This window comes from Rhincodon typus, chromosome 25, assembly GCF_021869965.1.
Source record: "Rhincodon typus isolate 14 chromosome 25, sRhiTyp1.1, whole genome shotgun sequence".
Classification (NCBI taxonomy): Eukaryota; Metazoa; Chordata; class Chondrichthyes; order Orectolobiformes; family Rhincodontidae; genus Rhincodon; species Rhincodon typus.
The window spans coordinates 3152517-3172427 of NC_063356.1; the positions used below are offsets into that span (position 1 = coordinate 3152517).

The window sequence follows — 19911 nt, forward strand, 5'->3', positions numbered from 1 at the left end:
TGTTTTTGTTCCTGATTTACAGCATCTACAGTTCTTTTGGTTTTTATAAAAGTTGGTAAGTTGTGTTACAGCTGTATAAATCTTTGGTTAGGCCAACTTTTGGAATACTGCATACAGTTCTGGTTGCCATACTACCAGAAGGACATGGATGCTCTGCAGTGGGTACAGAGAAGGTCTACCAGGATGTTGTCTGATCTGGAGTGTTTTAGGTATGGGGAGAGGTTGGATAAACTCTGTTGTCTTCACTGGAGAGTCAGAGGCTGAGGGGTGACCTGATAGAGGTCCACAAAATTGAGAGGCATAGATAGAGTGGATAGTCAGGCTTTTTCCCAGGGTGGAAAGGTCAACTACAAAAAGGCATAGATTCAAGGTGAGAGGGGGAAAGTTTAGGCGAGAAGTGCGGGGAAAATTTTTTCACAGAGGTTGGTTGCTGCCTGGAATGCAGTGCCAGTGGAGGTAGCAGAAGCAGGCATGTTAGCAAAGTTTAAGGCGTATCTTGACAGACACTTGAATGGGAGATGAACAGAGGGATAGAAGCCATGAATGGGCAATAAGTAGCGGGTCTTATTAAGGATTAGGAATCGTTGCAGGTTTGGTGGGCCTGTTCTTGTGCTTTTTTTTTTGTTCTTTGTTTTTTGCTATGTACAAAAGTACAGATTTAAAATTAAAGCACCATGAACCACAGTAGTCTCAGTGTAAGAAGTACGTACAACTTTCGCAGCTTGACTAATCCGGTAAAAACACCATTTGAATCCTCGATCGCCCATGAAATTTTGTTATTCCTGAGATCACTGCAGGAAGAAAGCTGCTGTTATTTTGTTTTTATAAATATGATGGACAATCAAACAATCTAAGTTTACCAATTTTCACAGATCACACTTTTGATATGTTCAGCCAATAATACAGTGCCATGCACCAATTGAAACTGGAACAGATGTCAAACCAAATGCAAGCAATCCAACACATTGGTGGATTTTGACAAAAAACTTACAAAAAAAATTTCAAGGAACAGGCCATTCAACTCGACTGGTCTGTGATAGTACTTATGACCTACATGAACCTCCTCTTCATCTCATTCTATCTGCATTCCTTTCTCCCTTTTGTTCATCTAGCTTCGTATTAAAGTCACCTGTTACTCGCTTCCAGTACTTCTTATGGCAAACAGTCACATATTTTAACTACTCTCTGGATAAAGATGATTCTGCTGAAATCCTATTGGATCGATCACTAAATCTCAGTTATGACTCCCACCTAGCAGCCTGCAGTCCAGTTTTAATCTCACCCAATTGAAAATATCCTCTCTATGTAACAATATCAAAAGACAGTATTCTGATATCGACGCTATACAACAGAAAAAAAAATTGAAAATTAATCACATTTCAAAAATGAAGTATTGCATGTGCACAGTCAAGACCAAGTGTAGTTATTTTAATCAAGGCCTCCTCAGACATACTATGAAACACTTCTGGGACAGGTGGGACTCGACCCCAAATCTTCTGACCCAGAGGTTGGTACATTGCCATTGCACTACAAAACTCACTCAAGACCAAATGTAAGCTCAGGGAAGGGGTTACAGGGCCAGAGGATAACTGGATTATAGTATAGCGAGATAATTTAAACCCTAATTTGGTTATTTGCAGTTCATTTAATGTGAAACTACAACAGGTGTAAGATTATAGTGTTTCCACTACGAGTTAAATTAAAGAATATCACAGATGCTGAGAATCTGACGTAAATACACAAAATGCTGGAAACAAGTTAGTTACCATCTGAAATGGCAAAGACAGCTAAACACTTTGGAATTGCATCTGTCATCAAAAGGAAATCTCTACTGCTTCGTATATGAAAGATTTGCACAGTTGAATTGCTTCTCAGTGAAAACAAAGCAGTGTCCTCCTCATTGCACAAAACAGCCAAAGCTTTGAGCAAAAATTTCTGCAGCAATTAAAGCCTTGTCTTGCAACAAGTAAAGGATGGATATTGAAGAAATTACATTTCTTCTAAGAAGTGTGTTGTCCTTGCACAAGGGTGCAGTGTCTAGAAAACGACTGAAGTTCAGAAAGTGTGCTGAATTTAATTGTGACTTACAAAAGGCTTTTTAAATAAGCACTTGAAAATTAAATATTGTAAAAGGTTATGGATAAAGGGTGAAGAAATTGCCCTTGCAGTGAGCTGGTGTGGATTCAATAGGCTGAGTGAAAACCTTTTGTGTTTAACCATCGCATCATACGATCAACTGTTTAACATGCTTGTAATAGAAGTGAAATCCCAGTACAACAGGCAGTTCCTGAGCATTGCTGATTAAAATTTTTGCCAGAATTTGGAGATGAATTCTGACACTGGTGCTTGGGTGGAGATGCATGTTCAGTATTGTTTGAAACAGTGGGGTGATTGGTGACTTCCAGTTTAAAGTTTCTAGATCATATTCTGTAAATCTTATGTGAAAAAGACCTCAGCAAGCGAGCGAGTAATTTATCAATGGCACTCTGATCTTATACTGGTGTGAAACAGATTCAGCCTAACTCATGTATATGATTACCCCTCTCTCTACCCAGGAATCCCCTGATGCTTAGAGAACAGAATGCCCTGATGACTGAAATGACTGGTTCCATTGCTTTGCAGCCATTTATGTAAGCCATGGCCACAGGTAAAGGCTTAAGAGGAGTACAAGCTTTCAAACTTTTACCACAATGCACAAAAAAAACACACATTTTGCATGAATCCAGCCAAACGTTTAAGCACAAGAAAGGAAATGTATCAAGCATTATTCTAACTTCACTTTGACTAAAGAAATTATTTCCACCCTTGTGCCCTTGCCTGATCAGTTAGTTTTCCTTTCTCCTCATAACTAGTCAGGCACGAATAGTTGGAGCCTCATTAATCAGCAATGCCCTGAAACATGAATACACTCAATGACCCTGAACTGAAGCTTGCCAGTCACTTCTTTTTACATGCCTCCCCCCTAGGGTCCCATAACAAACTTACTTTGTTCTTCCATTTAATGTTACTTTGAACCAGAGCAGATCAGTTATGATCACTCTACTACTAAAGGTTATACGAAGGACAAAGAATTCCATATTACTTCATTCCCATCCAGTTTATTTTCGGACTTTTGCTTTTGCCACTTCAGCTCACTTAAGTACTTCTGACATAAAATCTGCCAAACAGTTGCCTGGCCAGGTGGGAGAACAGAAAAGAGGATTCATTTATAATATACTAACAGATAGTGCAGATTGAGACAGTAAAAGATAGAGCCAGAGTTCAATCTACAGCCTATTAATTTCATCTCTTTTATAATCAGCATGAAGTTCTTCCTTCTTCTGCATTTCTACTCATACAGCTGGGTACATCAGATGGATCGTAACTAATGAGTGCTGGTGTACAGAAATTTCTAGTATTTTTGTTTTTACAGTCTAAGACTTCCCAACTCCTACATTTTCCATCAGATGTACAAGTGAAAAACACGCATCATACCTAAGGTTCTTGAGTAGATTTGTAGCTTGGGTTGTGGATGCTGTGGTTGGTTCGCTCACTGAGCTGGTTCGTTAGTTTGCAGACGTTAGTTTCATTATCCTGCTGGGTAACATCATCAGTGCAGCCTCTGATGAAGCGTTGTTGTGTTTTCCCACCTAGTATTTAAACTCTAGGGTCCGTTGGATTTGATTACCTCATTTCCGGTTTTTCTTCGCAGTGGTGTATATATAGGGTCTAATTTTATGTGTTTGTTGTTAGCCTTCTTGGAGGAGAACCAGGCCTCTAGAAATTGCTGCGCTTGTCTGTTTGGCCTGTCCTAGGATCCTGATGTTGTCTCAATTGAACTGGTGGTTCTCCTTGTTCCTATGTATGGAGACGAGCATTGGCCATATCTTTCTGTCGGTAGTTGATGTTCAGTTTGTGGGTGTTGGGGTGGTTACTGTTGAAATTTAGGACTTGATCAGTGTATGTGTGGCCTTTTGTATACTTTGATCAGAAATTCCCCATTGGCCCTGCATTCTACCATCACGTCCAGGAATGGAAGCTATTCGTTCTTTTTTTTTTTTTTCCTTCTTCTCCGGTGAATTTGATGCCAGTGAAAATGTTGTTTAAGTTAGTGTGTTTCTCCTAGTTTAATCCAGTTGATGATGAAAGTGTCGTCCACGTATTGGATCCATAGTTTGGGTTGGATCTGCGGAAGGGCCGTGCTTTCGAGTCTCTGCATCACTGCTTCTGCTATTAGTCCAGAGATGGGTGACCCTATAGGTGTCCCATTGATTTGTTCATAGATCTGGCCATTAAAGGTAAAATGGTGTTGAGGCATAGGTCCAGTAATTTCAGCATGTTGTCTGTGGATATGGTGTTACTTGGGTCTGGTTCTTTCAGTAGCGTTGCTAGTGTTTCTCTTGCTAGTGGTATATTGATCGATGTGAATAGGGCGGTAACGTCAAAGGACACCATGGTCTCATCCTTGTCTATTCTTATGTCTTTGAGGGTTTTGAGGAACTCCTGGGCTGAGTGGATTGAGTAGGTTGAGTTGTTGACGAGGTGCTTTAGTCTTTGTTGTAATCCCTTGGCTAACCTGTATGCTGGTGTGCCTGGGACAGAGACTATGGGTCTGAGGGATACTTCCGGTTTGTGTACCTTTGGGACGTCATAGAATCGGGAGGTGTTTGTCCCTTCAGGTTTATTTTTAGGTAGTCTGCTTTGTTGATCTGTCTGGTCTGTTTGAGTCTCTTTAATGCGTAGATGATTTTATCTCCAGTTGCGGTGTCGGGTCTGTTTCCACTTGTCGGTATGTATTTGTGCCTGCTAGTAGCATCTGTGCTTTAGTGAGGGAGTCTTGTTTGTTAAGTATTACTGTCATGCGCCCTTTTCCGCTGGTAGAATTATGATGTTTTTGTCTTTTTTCATCCTTCTAGGGCCTTCCTTTCTGACGTGTCGAGTGTGTTAAGTTTGTTCCTTCAGGTCAGTGTCGGGACCACTGTCTCTGTTTTATGGCTTGTTGCGTTTCCTCATGGATGCCGTTGGTCTTCAGTGTGGATCCTAGCCTGGCTAGGAACTCTGTCCTGTTAGCATCTCTGTGGCTGTAGTTGAGTCCACATACTGGTACAGCTGTCTGAGTCTGCTAGTTTTCTGTCAGATAGGTTTCTTATCCAAGTGCCTGATCTTTGCCTGTCATTTTGGTGTGTTAGTTTGGCTAACTTTTCTTGTAGGATTTGTCTTTTCTTGGTTTTGGGTTTTTGTTGACTGATGTTACTGGCTCGTTCCAAGTCTGTTGTCCACTGTAGGTTGGTTGCATCTAGGTATAGGGATTTTTGGCACGTAACTTCCCCGTCATATCTGTGGAGCCGCTTGTGGGCATCGTTAATAATTACCTTCACCATTCTGTGGCCATTGTGCTCTGCTGTCCTATATGCCTGGGGTGTCGACGGGAAGTCTGCATCTAACACTGCGTGGTAATACTTGGTTCCTGAGGCATCTGTGGAGGAAGTAGAGTTGCTCGCAAGTAACGCTCTGTCGTTTGGCATAAACTTCCCGTTTCCAGGTCAATTCTGGGAAAACACAACAATGCTACATCGGAGGCTGCACTGATGATGTCACGCAGCAGGGTAATGAAATGTCTGCAAACTGATGAACCAGCTCAGTGAGCGAACTAACCACAACACACATCATATAGTAATAGACCAAACTCACTGTCACAGATTTAGAACTTCATTACAATGGGACTTTGTTTGTTTTTGTTGACATAAACTCATTTGACAAAGTTGTTCAACATGTGCATCAAAAAAAAAGAGCAACAGGTATAGCTTTACTGCCCATTGCAGTGGAGCACAGTAGTTTCTGATGGAGGACATGCATTAGCTACATGTTGGCCAGCACCGATTTCCAGTCCCAATTTCAAGCTTATAAACTGACCAAGTTATTAGAGAACAGCTAATGAGGTGGGAGCAAATGACTCAACTCTAAACTGAAAACAAAAAGTGCTGGAGTTCTCAATGGGTTGGGCAGCATCCATGGAGAGAAGCAAGTTAACATTTGGAGTCTAAATGACTCTTCATAAGAGCCGACGTCACGTGATGAAGAGTCACCTAGACTGAAATGTTAGCTTGCTTTCTCTCCATGGAGGCTGCCTGACCCACTGTGATTTCTGGCACTTTTGTTTTCAGTAGAGATTCTAGCATCTGCTGCAATTTGCTCCAACTCAATTCTCAAATTTTAGTTGTTAGTTTTCTGTATTTATCATATAATGCTATTTTATTGTGTACTTACAGTGTCAGCAAGTTAGACAAACTGCTAAAGACTCCATCAGCGATATAACTCACTCTGTTGTCACCCATGTACAAACTCTCAAGCAAATTCAAGCCTACAAAAGTAGACTCATCTAAACGAGTCATCTGATTGTAGGTCATGTCTCTGGAAAAAAATTGAAACAGAAACTTCTACATAAATCCACTTTAATCCAATTTGTCTATCCTATTTACAGGAATTCTTCGACCAATATGCAGTCAATAATCTGGATACAGCAATATAACAATATTCAAAACACATTACATGTTGTACAGATTCAAAAACAAAATCTTATTTTGACATTTCAGTGCTATGTTTGGCAGATAGATTCTTTATTGCAGGCAGCATCATCTGCTCTGTTCCACTGCACACTTGGTGGGTGATAACTTCCATGTAAAGTGGCCAAACTAAATTACTGAGTATATGAATGCAGAAGAAGAGGAGATGGAGCAGGAACCACTGATGTTTCCTTATTTAAATGTGACATCCTAAATAAAAAGCAATTCATTGTAGCTTAGGCTTGTCTGTGTTCTAGGCATGAAATGATAGAGGACGCTATTGGAATTATGATAATCTATTTACAGAGGCATGAACAAATTTCGTTAGAACAAAGCACAGCTACATAGATTACTTCTGCATCACAATTAACCAACCAATTTTATCTACCAACATTTGAAAATACTTTCAATCTACAACATTAAGTAACTAATGTGCATATACACTGTAGCGTAAAGACTGAGCGATGCTCCCAGATTTTATTAGCTTGGCTATTATGCCCTTTGTTGAGGATTCAGTTATGGAGTACTGGGATCAATATCTTCTTACAACATAGCATCTTGGAGACAGTATAATGCGCCAAGGAGCTTCAACGGGGCAATTACTGCATAAAATTTGATTTTAAGCCAAGTAAGCAGTTATTAGAGAACAGGTAACTAAACTGTTAAAGAGGAAGGTTTGAAGGAATGTCTGGGAAAAAAAATAGAGGTGGAAAGGTAGAGGGTTTTAGGTAGGGAATTACAAAGCTCATGGTTCAGGCAGTGAATGGCATGCCCACTAATGGTGGAGTGTGACAGTAAGGATGGATGAGAGGCCAGAAATAAAGGGTCAGAGGTAAAAAAGGAAAACAATCTCACAATTCAGTCAGCTTCTGGCAGAACTCCCAGGCATCTGCACTGACCCTGGTGATGGCATTCTGGCTCAGGTGGAGATGCTGCAGCAGTTTGAGGCCATATAGCCAGCCCTTAGTTACTTCAGTTAAGTTGTTATGCTCCAAGTCCCTAGAATGGAAAAAACAAACAGCTGATTTCCATAATGGAGAAAAGAAACAGGTGGAGCAGGAGGAACACAGCAGGTCAGGTAGCATGAGAGTAGGAAAGTCGACATTTCAGGGCTGATGAAGGGTGTAAACCTGAAACATTGACTTTCCTACTCCTCCGATGCTGTGTTCCTCCAGCTCCACACTGTATTGACGCCGACTCCATCATCTACAGTTCATGCTATCTCCGAGTGAAAAGAAACAGATGCATTGCTTCAGAGTAACCACATCATTATTCAAATCCAAAACTGATCAGATTCAAACAAAAGCTTTTTGCTTAATAGTGACTTGATATCCAGTTTCATCAAACTGCATGGTACTTTCATAACTGGCTGTAGGAAATTCAGTCCCTCCAGCCTGCTCCAACATTCAATACAATTGTGGCTGATGGCATCTCGGCCTCAACACACTTTCCTGCCCGCTCCGCCTAACACTTTAACCCAATACTAATTAAAAGTCTGTCCATCTCCTCAGATTTATTCAGCATCCTTGTGTCTACCACATTCTGGAAGTGAATTGCACAGATTTATGACCTGCAGAAATAAATTCCTTATCATCTGTTTTGAAACTGCCAGCCCTTAGCCTCAAACTATGACTTGTTGTTCTAGATTTCCCCAGAAAGGGAAACATTCACTCTACATTTACTTCGCCAATCCTGTTTAGCATAATGCATACATCAATTAAATTTCCTTTCATTCTTCTAAACTCTAGCAAGTTCAGGCCTAAACTATTCAAAATATCAGTGTAAGACAAACCTTTCGTTCTCTGGAATTAATCTAGTGAACCTTTCCTGAACTGTATCCAGCGCAATTGCAGCCTTCCTCACATAAAGGGACCAAGACTGCATGCAGTACTCCAGATTTCTTCAAATATTCCTTCAAAATCTATAAAATTACCCAAAACCTTTGCTTACCTGGGGAATTGAGATGCAACCCTGCACGGTGCGCAACACGTTCTAACATGGAGATGAAATAAGATCCCATGCCCAGTTCAGCAATCTACTTTTTAGATTCAAAAGAAACCGGACAACAGAAGCATTACTGTGAGCCATTTTGAACCAAGTCAAGAGATGACGAAGGCCTTTACAGAATTACTGTTTAGAAGTTAAGGCTGTTCTAACTTTACACTCATGGTATCGGAGTATCACAGTGAGTGAGTCTTCTTTTAAGGTGGGAGGTTCCCTCCAACTCTTTCCTTCATTGCGGTTTAGCTCCACTGACATCTAGTTTCTCATCCTGAGTAATCACACAGCTTTAGTTTTGAGCCCTAATAGGAAATGCCAGAAGGTTATTCAACCTTGTATCAGTGACCACCAATAACCCCTCACAAATAAACCTTTTGGAAGTCAGCTGACCAATTCTGTCCTTCCTTGGCGAATGTTCTCAGGTCAACTACCATAACCAAGCATTCCACTGGCTAAGATAACAAGGTGTAGAGCTGGATGAACACAGCAGGCCAAGCAGCATCATAGGAGCAGGAATGCTGACGTTTTGGGCCTAACGTCAGCCTTCCTGCTCCTATGCTGCTGCTTGGCCTGCTGTGTTCATCCAGCTCTACACCTTGTTATCTCAGATTTTCCAGCATCTGCAGTTCCTACTATCTCTCATTCCACTGGCTACATCTGTATCACAGTCCTGATTAGTGATAGAAAGAAATGGCGTAAAATGTGTAAATACTCCAGATTGCATAGAAATGATAAGACTGTCATTACCTCACTGGAGGAAGACAAAAGATTAACATTTTTTCTCCTCTATTACCGATTAAACCACCTCAAAGTGTCATTTAGACAACAGCTGGGGAAAATGTAATTACTCTAGAGTAGTCATCAAGTCAAAAGGACTCACAGCTCCATGATTTCATTTAGCCCCCAGAAGGCTCCATCCTTGAGTTCGCAGATCCCATTACGCTGCAGTTTCAATGACTTCAATGAGTCGAGGCCGTGAAACGTTAGACTCTCGACAATTCTGATTCGGTTGCGTTTTAGCTCCCTGTTTAAGTATAAAACTCAAAGTAATCCCATGAGGTGATTAAAATTGTTAAAAGAACAAAAAAAAGTTAAAAAGGCCATCATACTGGCCAGTGATAAGAATGAATGTGTACTGCAACATACTTGTTTTTGAGAGAAATTTCTACATATTCTAATTGCAATATGGCTTCCACATCCTTTGAATATTTTGGAGTAGAAACAAGAAAAACAGACTAATTTTTAGCAACAAGGCATCACACCATACCAGTACAGGCACCTACCCCTCAGCCTTCCCCAAGGCTGGGCACGGACAATCGCCATATTCAGCGAATTAAATCCTACCTACATTTTCTCCACATAGGAGTTGTCTTCTTACACATAGCTGAACTGGGACAAAAAGGCCACTTGTGTCAAAATTTTTAAGTATATATAGGTTGTACTTACAGAGACAGGCCTGACATATGATGTCCATGCCAAAACAGTTCATATCGTGTTAGACTTTATGATGCTCAGCAATAACTTCAAGAGCATTACTAACGTAGATCTACCTGCGCTAATAAACTTTTCTCATACTATTATAATTCACGATGGGGAAGACAAAGTACTGTGGTTGCAATTAATATTTCACATCTGCAGGCATTGGAGCAATTTTCAATCTAGTTACCTTCAACCCGAGATAAGTAAATCTGTCAACCCAGTATTAATTATTCTAATTCCCTATTAAGTGCTCCAAATGTAATTTTTTTTATGCTTAAAAACACAAGGAGAGAATTTTTAATCTAGTCAGTAGTCCCAGAACAACAGGAGCAGATCCAGCACAAGACAACACTTCCTTCTTCACCTTTACACAGTTGTACAAATGACAGAAAGCAGCACTAAAAGTCCATTCATTAAATACCCTCCAATAGAATCTCAACTAAAATTTGAAATGCTAAGTGAAGCTTTTAAAAGTTACATGGTAAACTCCATGGCAAACTGGTGTAGATCCATCTTGTACTCAGACAAAGGAAAATATTGCAGCTGCTGAAAGTCTGAACCATAACTACAGAATACTGAAACGCTTGGCAGGTGAGGCAGTACCCGTACAGTGACAGAATTACTATCATCAGGACGATGTCCTCAAGTTAAAACATAATCGACCCAAAGAGTTAACTTGCACTCTCTCCACAAAGATGCTAGATGTCTTGCTAAACTCTTCAGTATTTTCAGTTTACATTACAATTGGTCCTGCTAGCCACTAATTCAACTTGCATTCAAGCAACTCAGAACAAACCTCAGGCTTCTGTCTTTTGATGATCCAGCCTCTATCCCCTTTAAAAGCTGTTACATAAGGAGCAATGTTTTTAATCAAAAAAAAACAATGAGATATGCATCTGGACTCTGAACTATTAAAGCAACAAAACCACTCACAGGTATTGAAGTTGAGGCAAGCGGAAGCTCTTTGGTTGAATGACAGTAATTTTATTCCTGTTCAGTTTCAGGACGAGCAAAGTGCTGGACAAATTATCAAAACAGCCCGGTTCTAGGATGGTAATTCGATTATTGTTCAAATGTCTGAAAGTAAGATGTATATTTGTGTTACTAAGAATATTTTTGGCAAGTCAAATACTCATTCTCTATTTCAAAATAGGAAACCTCCTACTGGGTTAAGTCTGCATCTGTAGACATAACATTTTACTTTTTGAACTGAACAACAGACAAAGTAGTCAATTTTCATTAAGAATTGGATCACTGGAACTAGTGCTGTCACGGGACAGGTATTTCATTACTTTCAGTTCCTGGTTAAGATGTTTTTTTTTCCCTTTTTAATTATATTCATCTGATGACTGAATGACATAGTCAAGCAACATAATGTGCTTTCACTGATGGACTATTGCGCCGAATCCAGCCTGAACTGACAGGAAAATGTCCACTCTCTCATTAGTAAATTCCATTTGTGAAATTAGTCGGGGACAGCATTAATCTTGCTTTTTGTCAGCTGCAGCTACTAATCCAGCAAAAATGAACAATCGCACTCGAGAGGCAGCCACAAGGATTACTGCAGCAGGAAATTAATATATAACAAGTGACACACAAGACTTAACCAGGGTTAAACCATCATATTTCACTCAGCAAATATATCGCACAAACTGGCACAATGTTCTACTGCTGCTTGTATTTACCTTAATAAGGGGAAAAAAAGAATCTACTTAAAGCACAGGCACTGCTGCCTTGACTCAGAACGCAGTGGTCTATTTGCCAGACATGCCGAATAAAAAAAATGACTGCTTCCTGCAGTGCATTGAACATCTTTTCCCATGTTTGCCAAGACTCAATGAAAAAGTCTGCAACCACTAGGGATGTTGCTTGGCACAACCACAAAAAAACAGCATTTCCTTTAATCAAAATCTCTAATTAAAATTGATGCTGCTATAAACAAACATCTCAATCTCAAACACAAGTGTAAAAGCTGTTCTATTGTACTGAACTTCGCTGGGTCTGGTCAAGGCATTGTAAATGTTCCCGAATGGATTTCACAATGCAAACATGTTTGTCTTCCTTTTTGAAATCGATAATAATGAATTTACAAAGCAGCAACTTGAGCATTCAAGTCCCATGTGCCACCTGCATCAAGGCTGCAATTCTCAATATTAAATGTTCAGACAGGTTTCAACATGTCTCATATTACACTTAACTCTAAGACAGCCACATGCCTGGCAAGCACAAAATTCCTTCACCATGCTCAAAGGCTTTAAAAAAATCAAGCTACTCAAATTCAAAACAGGGAGAGACTCCATCTGCGTACTATGGATGGTAAACATTTTCTGTAAAGAAACACACCACAATAACACAAAACTTGAAATTCCACATTCAGGTCAGCACAGCTAAGCATGTGTATGTGCGTGCAGAGGACGCTGCTGGAAACTTATCAGTTAAATTGACAAATTATTAACACAAGACTTACAGCTTTCAACTACTTGTCCAGAAAGGGCCACCAGGCCCACTTTTATCTGTGTTGGGTAGAAAGACTTCTAACTGCTGGTGATGAGTTTAGCCTCCAGAATCAATGTTATCTATTCAACTAACTAAGCACATGTTGTGAAGTCCTCAGGACTTGAATTTTACATCAGAATATTACACAGAAAAATCTATACTGTCAATCAGTATATCAAATAGTCTTGAGCTGGGTGTACTGTACAAAAACGATGCGTTGTAGAATATTCCCAGTCAGAAACTTCTGGAGATGAGTGGAGAACATTTAATGCCTAACCTATTAAGGACATTCATACATCAGAAAATACCACTAGAAAAGAAAACCCCAGTGCCTCAGAGCTCTTGCTGCAATTGCTATCTGTTGATTGGACAGACACATAATAGTATGTGCACCAGACTCCATGGAGCCCATCACAATGGGGTGAATTGAAGAAAATCCACAGGACAAAGCACAAAGTTTTACACTTCAGTTTATAACTGAAATGGCACTTGCATCCAATTCAACAAACGCTATTTAATTCACCTCTATGAATCAGGATTATTCTTCTGCCTTCAAGTCTATTAAATGTTTAAAAAGAAATCAACAACTACAAAATAATTAAAATTAATTCAAATATCCTTCTGTAATATTCAGCTCAAGTTATTCTCATTGGTGTTCACGTTATTCTGAATGTGTTGATGCTTATTTTAAAAAAGTATTGCTTCACAAAAATCCACTATCCTGGTAAGCACAACCTACAGATAAGGTTAATTCTGAAACATGTTTAAATTAATGGCTATAATGCTATGGGGTAAGCAAAGATTAAAATGAATTATATTAGAAAGAAAAGCAAACATAAGGCAAAATAAATTGATTTTGACATTTAAGATGTTTGACATAGGATCACAGTAATAATTATTTGCAGATTGATTAGCAGGGCACTGGCGTACAGAACAAACACTGGCTGTATTGCAAATTCCACATAACTTTTACTGCAACGTTAGGATTTAAATTCTGAAATGCTGAACAGATTTTGGATGAGAATCCTGAAATGCCTACAAGCTGATATTCTAAGAATTAGATTCAAAATCAACAAGTTGAATGCTGTACAATGAAGATGTTTATTGTTACCATAGGGAATGTTTAAAAAAATGTCATGATGGCAGAATTTCCTCTAAAATGGAATGCATAAATGGTACAAACTCTCTCCAGAATTCCATATCTTTTCCCATATTGCTCTGCAACAAAATACTGATGTAGTTACAACATGGGAATCAATATAGGAGCTGAATTATCAGCCAGCCAATGCCCTTTTCCCACAAAATACATGAATCAATTTTGTTTTTTTAAAACACACTCTACACACTTGTGTCTCTGAACAGATAAACAACATAAATTTCAAAGTTTCAATTGACGCAATACTGATTAATGAAGCAATATCCCTAATAAATGGCAAAGTTTTGCTGCAGAATACAAAGCAGTCCCATGTGGACACTATATTCTGGTTCACTGCTAGCAACTCTCTTCCTCAGTTTATAACCTATCGCCCATGTTGCCATGCTCTACCTTCCTGTGTTTCCTAAACTGAACTGTTCAAACTCATCACACTCAAAGCTGTGGAGCACCAACATGAACAAAAGCAGCGTAGACCTCTGCTACTCACAGGTTTTTCAATTGCATTATAGGGAACGAAGAGGTTTTGATTTCTGAAATTAAATTTGAGCTCAGATCCAAGGTCTCCAAAGCACTGTATGGCAGAAGGTCCTCAGCAATTATCTCAGTTACCCGATTGTGTGTTCTGCAAAAGTAAAGATAGTACCAGAAAAGTCACTTCAACTTTCTTACTAACTATTCTGCTATACCACAAATAATCACAAGCATTCTTCCAAAAATAAACCTTATAAACATTATTGCCTGGATTTTCACTATTTTTTCTCCACAGTGAGATTAGAAAACCTACCATTGAAAACCTGAAGAAAGGTGGTGTTTGGCATTTGACATCATTTTTAAAGCAACTGTATAACTTGAATGCACTAAAATCCTTTGGATAACAGTCGCAACTCCAAAAATATATTTAGAAGAACATTTTACAAATGCAATTATAGTATGTAAAATAGGTCAACCAAAGAAAAAATGTTTCCCTCCGCAGATGCTGCCAGACCTACTGAGCTTTTACAGCAGCTTCTCTTTTTTCCGCTCCCCTCAGAATCTCATATGTTTTAATAAGATCATCCTTTATTCCTTAGAGTTTAGAGAAATGAAGGCTTAACTTATTTAGTCATTCTTGATATTGTTGCCAAGTTGGGTAGGGTACTTGTAGATTGGGAAGTGGCAAGTTGGAATTTGGTGTTTGTAAAATGTAGGGGGGTGAAGCATTGCGTGGTCACTTTAAAAGATCATGTGCTTTTTCTGCGCTTAGAGATTTAAAACGGATGCCTGTGAGCAGCAGCTTGAAAGTTTGCAAGTACACAGAGAGCGCCTGAATTGAAACATGTGTCGAAAGGCCGTACAGTTAGAAGGCCAAGCAGCAGTTTCTACCAAGACAACAAGCTTTTAAATTTAGTCAATTTGAATCAGGCACTTAGACATCAATAACCAACTAAACTTAAATCTGATGGTTTTGACAACAAAGGACCAATCCTATTGTAAGAAATTGATATGTCATCAAGGGTATAAAAGAAGGGGGCAGTTGGACAAAACTAACTTCCATCCACCAGAGCTAACAACTCTCAGCTCTCAAAAGAGAATCACTGACTCTCACAGCCTCCTCTATGTCTTAGAGAAAGCACCATCGAAATAACAAAGATACCCACGGCACAACTAGTTAATATTCCCGACAGAAGAATCGACAGAGAAGGCACAGAACATTCCGGAAGACACATAAGTGGCTGATATTTTGAGGGATTGAATTTTTTTAAAAAATATAAGTGGGACTTGTACTAATTAGAACAGCATACCATTAGAATCTTGCTGTATTCAGGAATAGTTAGTTAGAAGGGATGTTTTTGGTTTGTTAATAGTTTAGATAATTTGTTCACTGTTAGAGTTAGATAAATAAATTGTTACTTGTTGATTTTAAAGTGTCAGGGATTTATTTTATTTAACCACTAAAGTTGCTGAAAAGCAGATTACGCCACTTTTCACACTCCTTTTACAGATTAGAGGGTGAGTTGCTCCTCTTTGGGTGTTCCAATTTTAGTTCTCGGGGCGGGGGTCAACCTCTGCTTTATAACAATATAACAGTCAAATCCTTCAGCCCAGGAATCAGGCTAACAAATCTCTTTTGAACTGTCTCCAATGCCAGTATAATAAAACAAATACCCATCAATCTTGAAACGTTAACAACTTTTCTCTCTACAGATGCAGCCAAACCCACGGAGTTTCCCCTGCACTTTGTTTTCATCTCCGTAGCTAATATATCCTTTTTTAAATTCAGGGGCCAAAACTATACATCATTCTACAGATGTGGACACACCAACACCTTGTACAGTTATAAGAAGACTTCCCTATTTTTAAACTGCAATCCCCTAGCACCAGGACTAGAATTTAATTCTGGAATATTTTAATCAGTGCCTCCAACAAAGGTTTAGATTTATTTTTAAAATTCATTCATGGGACATGGACATTACTGGCTGATCAGCATTTATTTCCTGTTCCTAACTGCCTTCTAGATGGTGGCAGTGAGTTGCCTTTTGGAAGCACTGCAGTCCACGTATTGTAGGTTGACTCACAATGCCCTTGAGGGAATTCCAGGATTTTGACCAAATGGCAATGAAGGGACAGCAGTACATTTCCAAGTCAGGCTGATGAGCGGCTTGGAAGGGGAACTTGCAGGTGGTGATGTTCCCATGTATCGTCTGCCTTCCTTCTTCTAGATGGAAGTGGTGTGGGTTTGGAAAGGTTTGATAGGTGCTAAGGATCTTGGTTGAATTTCCGCAGGGCATCTTTTAGATAGTACACACTACTGCTACTGAGTGTCGGTGAAGGAGGGAGTGGATGTTTGTGGATGTGGTGCCAATCAAGGGGGCTGCTCTGTCCTGGAAGGTGTCAAGATGCTGGAGTGTTGTTGGAGCTGCACTCACTCAGTGTTTGTACAGGATACTGCGATTAAAAAAAAAAGAGTAAATCTCTCTTTTGACTGTTCATAAGATAAGTGCAAATTTTTCTTTAGATTTTTTATTATTTTGTGTAATAAACTTATGTTCTTTTGTTAAAATTGAACATTGCCATTTTAACATTCAATCTCGCAAACATGTACAGTTACTGACCACTATGGTAACTAAATTTAAAAATCTTATGGTCTATCAAGCCAGTTTTCACTTTGGGATCTTAAATAAATTAAGAACAGCTGCAATCATAACACTTAGCATCACAGGAAGGCACAAAAAATCATTGATTTTCAAAACTGCCTAATTAAAATGCACAATGCCAAGGGAACTGTAGAGTTTACGATGTATTAAACTGGCTCTCGCATCAAGATCATCTTAACACCAGCACAAACTAACAGGCAAACTCACAACCTGGGTTTTATCCGATGTGAACTGAAATTGCAAATTAGCACTAATTTAGCAGTATTTTTGCTACCCAGAGAAAAGAGATCACATTACGGCTGTTATGGTAAAATATGCTCAGGGTTAGGGCTGCTGAGGCTTATAGATGAGCCTGTAATAGAACGAGGTAGGTTCTTCACATACTTGTTCCATAACTGACTTGGGAATGCTAGTGACCAAAAGACATAAGAACCATTCCATTTTTAAGTGCCAACATTCATCACCTTAAAGCAGTCATAAACAATTGCAAAGCACAAGTGGTGAAGTTAAAAGTGTTTTAGCTATTTATTACCAAATGGCAATATGGGATTTTTACAACAGTTACAATTTCATTCGAAAATAGCGACTGGAGATTTTCCCCGCAACATTTAAAATATTGTGATCCCACAACAACTATGGTAAGCTCTCCCCAAAGTGGCAAAATGTGTCACAACATATTCCCTTAAGAATAACAAACACAATGCAGGTTTCAGAATTAAGCCTAACATTTTACTTACAGTGACAGGGCGGTAACGTTGGCTGCTACTGCCCCCAGTGTTGGGATTGTAGAGAGTAGATTATAGTTGATATTCCTTGAAGAGCACAAATGATTAAATCAGTTGGAAAACTTCTGACATATAATGTTCAATTCTTTGAAGTAATTGACAGAATTTATTTCTTGAGAGACTACTTACACTTCCAGAAGTGTGTGAAGACCCTCGAATACAGGGTCTTTTGTGGAAACCAATCGATTATGACTCAAATCTCTGCAATAAGAAAGAATTCTAAAATCAATGCTGAAGTCTCATAAGATTTTCCCAGTCTTTAACAAGGAGAGGAGAATTAAACACTGGTCTTAATGCAGAATAACTCTATATTGCTCTTATCCTAATTCCTGTCCGTGCTGACGTACATCTGCTCACCACAGTTCTATAAGTCATATTTGTATCCCTTCATGGTTTTGTCCTCCCAATCTCAAACCTGCTCCTCTGCTACCAACCCTTTATTCTCCCTAAAACACACTGCCTATCACTTTTCACTTCAAGACTATGCTTAAAATTCACCTCTTTCATCATAGATTTGGTCATATGCCCCTTTTTTTTGGATTACACTCCTATGAAGCACTTTGGGATATATCATTTCATTAACAGCTTATGCAAACACAAATTCTTATTCTATATGATAAAAGAGCCAGAATTTCTAAAGTCAGTGCATGCACACTAAAAAAAAAAGTGAAGTAGCCACCAACATAATCTTCACCAGAATGAAAAGAAAACTAAAGCATTAAAAAAGTTAATCATCCCAATAACACATCAAGTTCCCCAATTTTGTTATAGGAATGTGCCCTTTGCCAACAGTAATCATCCTACAATAATCTTTCTATAACAGAGCATTGTTTTAGGAGAGGCAAAGACCATAAAATGTATACTAGAACACTTTTGAACAAAGCCACAAACACTCAAAACGAGAGTCCAAAACTAAAACAAAATTATACATTATTGTCTAAATGTAGTGGGAAAATTGAAATTTCAATATGGAGTCTTATTTTTCATAAAATCACTCAACCAGTAGTATTCATTTTCTACTTCCATAATTCCAGCACATGGAACCCATGTCATGATGTTTTTGCACAGATCACCAGGACCACTCAAATTCATGCACAGGTGCACTCTTTGCAAATTGTTAGTATATCAGAGCATATCATTCTCTGTAAAGTGAAGTGACCATTGTTGGCAAATTGTTAAAATAAGCTATCCATCAGCAATTGCTAAATGCCTTGTTCATTTACTGAAAGGTTAGATGTATTGAAGACTCCACAAGTCTGCATTCTTTGCCTGTACTTCTTACTGGAGAGAGGACAGCCGGCTCCTGGTGCTGACACCTCGACTGTAATATTCAAGTTCAAGTCTATCATAATCTTAACAGGACTGTAAAGCAAGATGGATAACTGAGCCAATGCAGTATGAGATCACCACAGTCTGCTGCTCACAGTCACAATCTGCACACAGCTGTTGACAGACTGAACATGTATGAACAATGTCGCTATTAAAACATAGTCTGGAGTTTGCCCACAGTCTCCGTTCATGGTTCACTTAAGAAAACGCTCATCTGTACAACACCGATATCACTCAACACTTTGATGGAAACAGAAGGGTCATTAAATCTGGATTTTTTCACTTTTATTGACCATTTCAGCACTGTCTACTGTGAAAGCTCAGCCTCTCCCAAAAGGTCCAAGATGCTCAAACTGAGTTTGGTTTTCTCTCTATTTCATGCTTGTATCTTTAATTAACTATACTTGACCTAGAGGAGATTGCGTGGCGGGAGTCCTTCTTGTATATGACATTGGTCCTGCACTGGTGATATACAAGATTCTCTGCAGAGACTGTGACAAACACTACATCGGACAAACAGGAAAGAAATTAACAACAAGGGTACACAAACATCAACTGGCTACAAAAAAAACAGGACCAATACTCACTCATCTCTATCCACACGGATAAGGAGAACCACCAATTCGATTGGGATAACACCAAGATCCTTCGACAAGCAAAGCAGAGACAAGCACGGGAATTCCTAGAAGCCTGGTACTTCACGAAGAAAGCCATGAACAAACACAGAACCCGACCCCATATACACTCCACTGCGAAGGAAAACCAGAAGTGAGGTAATCCAGCTCAACGGACTCCAGCGTTTAAATAACAGGGGGCAAAACACAACGGCGCTTCATCGGAGGCTGCACTGATGTTGTTACCCAGCAGGGTAACAAAATATCTGTGAAACAACGAACCAGCTCGGCGAGCCAACCAACTACAACATCCACAACTGAGCTACAAATCTACTGTAAAACCTTAGATTTCTGTGAGAGCCAGTGAGTTTCTCG

The 19911-nt window shown here is 39.2% G+C and overlaps 1 protein-coding gene across 2 annotated transcripts in view; it reads right to left on the minus strand.

Annotated features, from left to right (window-relative positions):
• Positions 1-19911, minus strand: part of lrig2 (leucine-rich repeats and immunoglobulin-like domains 2) — a 79588-nt gene that overhangs the window by 24370 nt on the left and 35307 nt on the right. For both annotated transcript variants that reach the window (XM_048612132.1, XM_048612133.1), the window contains exons 2-9: positions 17723-17794; positions 17546-17620; positions 14162-14296; positions 10956-11099; positions 9424-9567; positions 7398-7541; positions 6247-6390; positions 711-791 (exon numbers count right to left, since the gene is read on the minus strand). In XM_048612132.1, coding sequence (XP_048468089.1) covers positions 711-791; positions 6247-6390; positions 7398-7541; positions 9424-9567; positions 10956-11099; positions 14162-14296; positions 17546-17620; positions 17723-17794 — 939 coding nt within the window. The remainder of the gene's footprint in view (positions 1-710; positions 792-6246; positions 6391-7397; positions 7542-9423; positions 9568-10955; positions 11100-14161; positions 14297-17545; positions 17621-17722; positions 17795-19911) is intronic.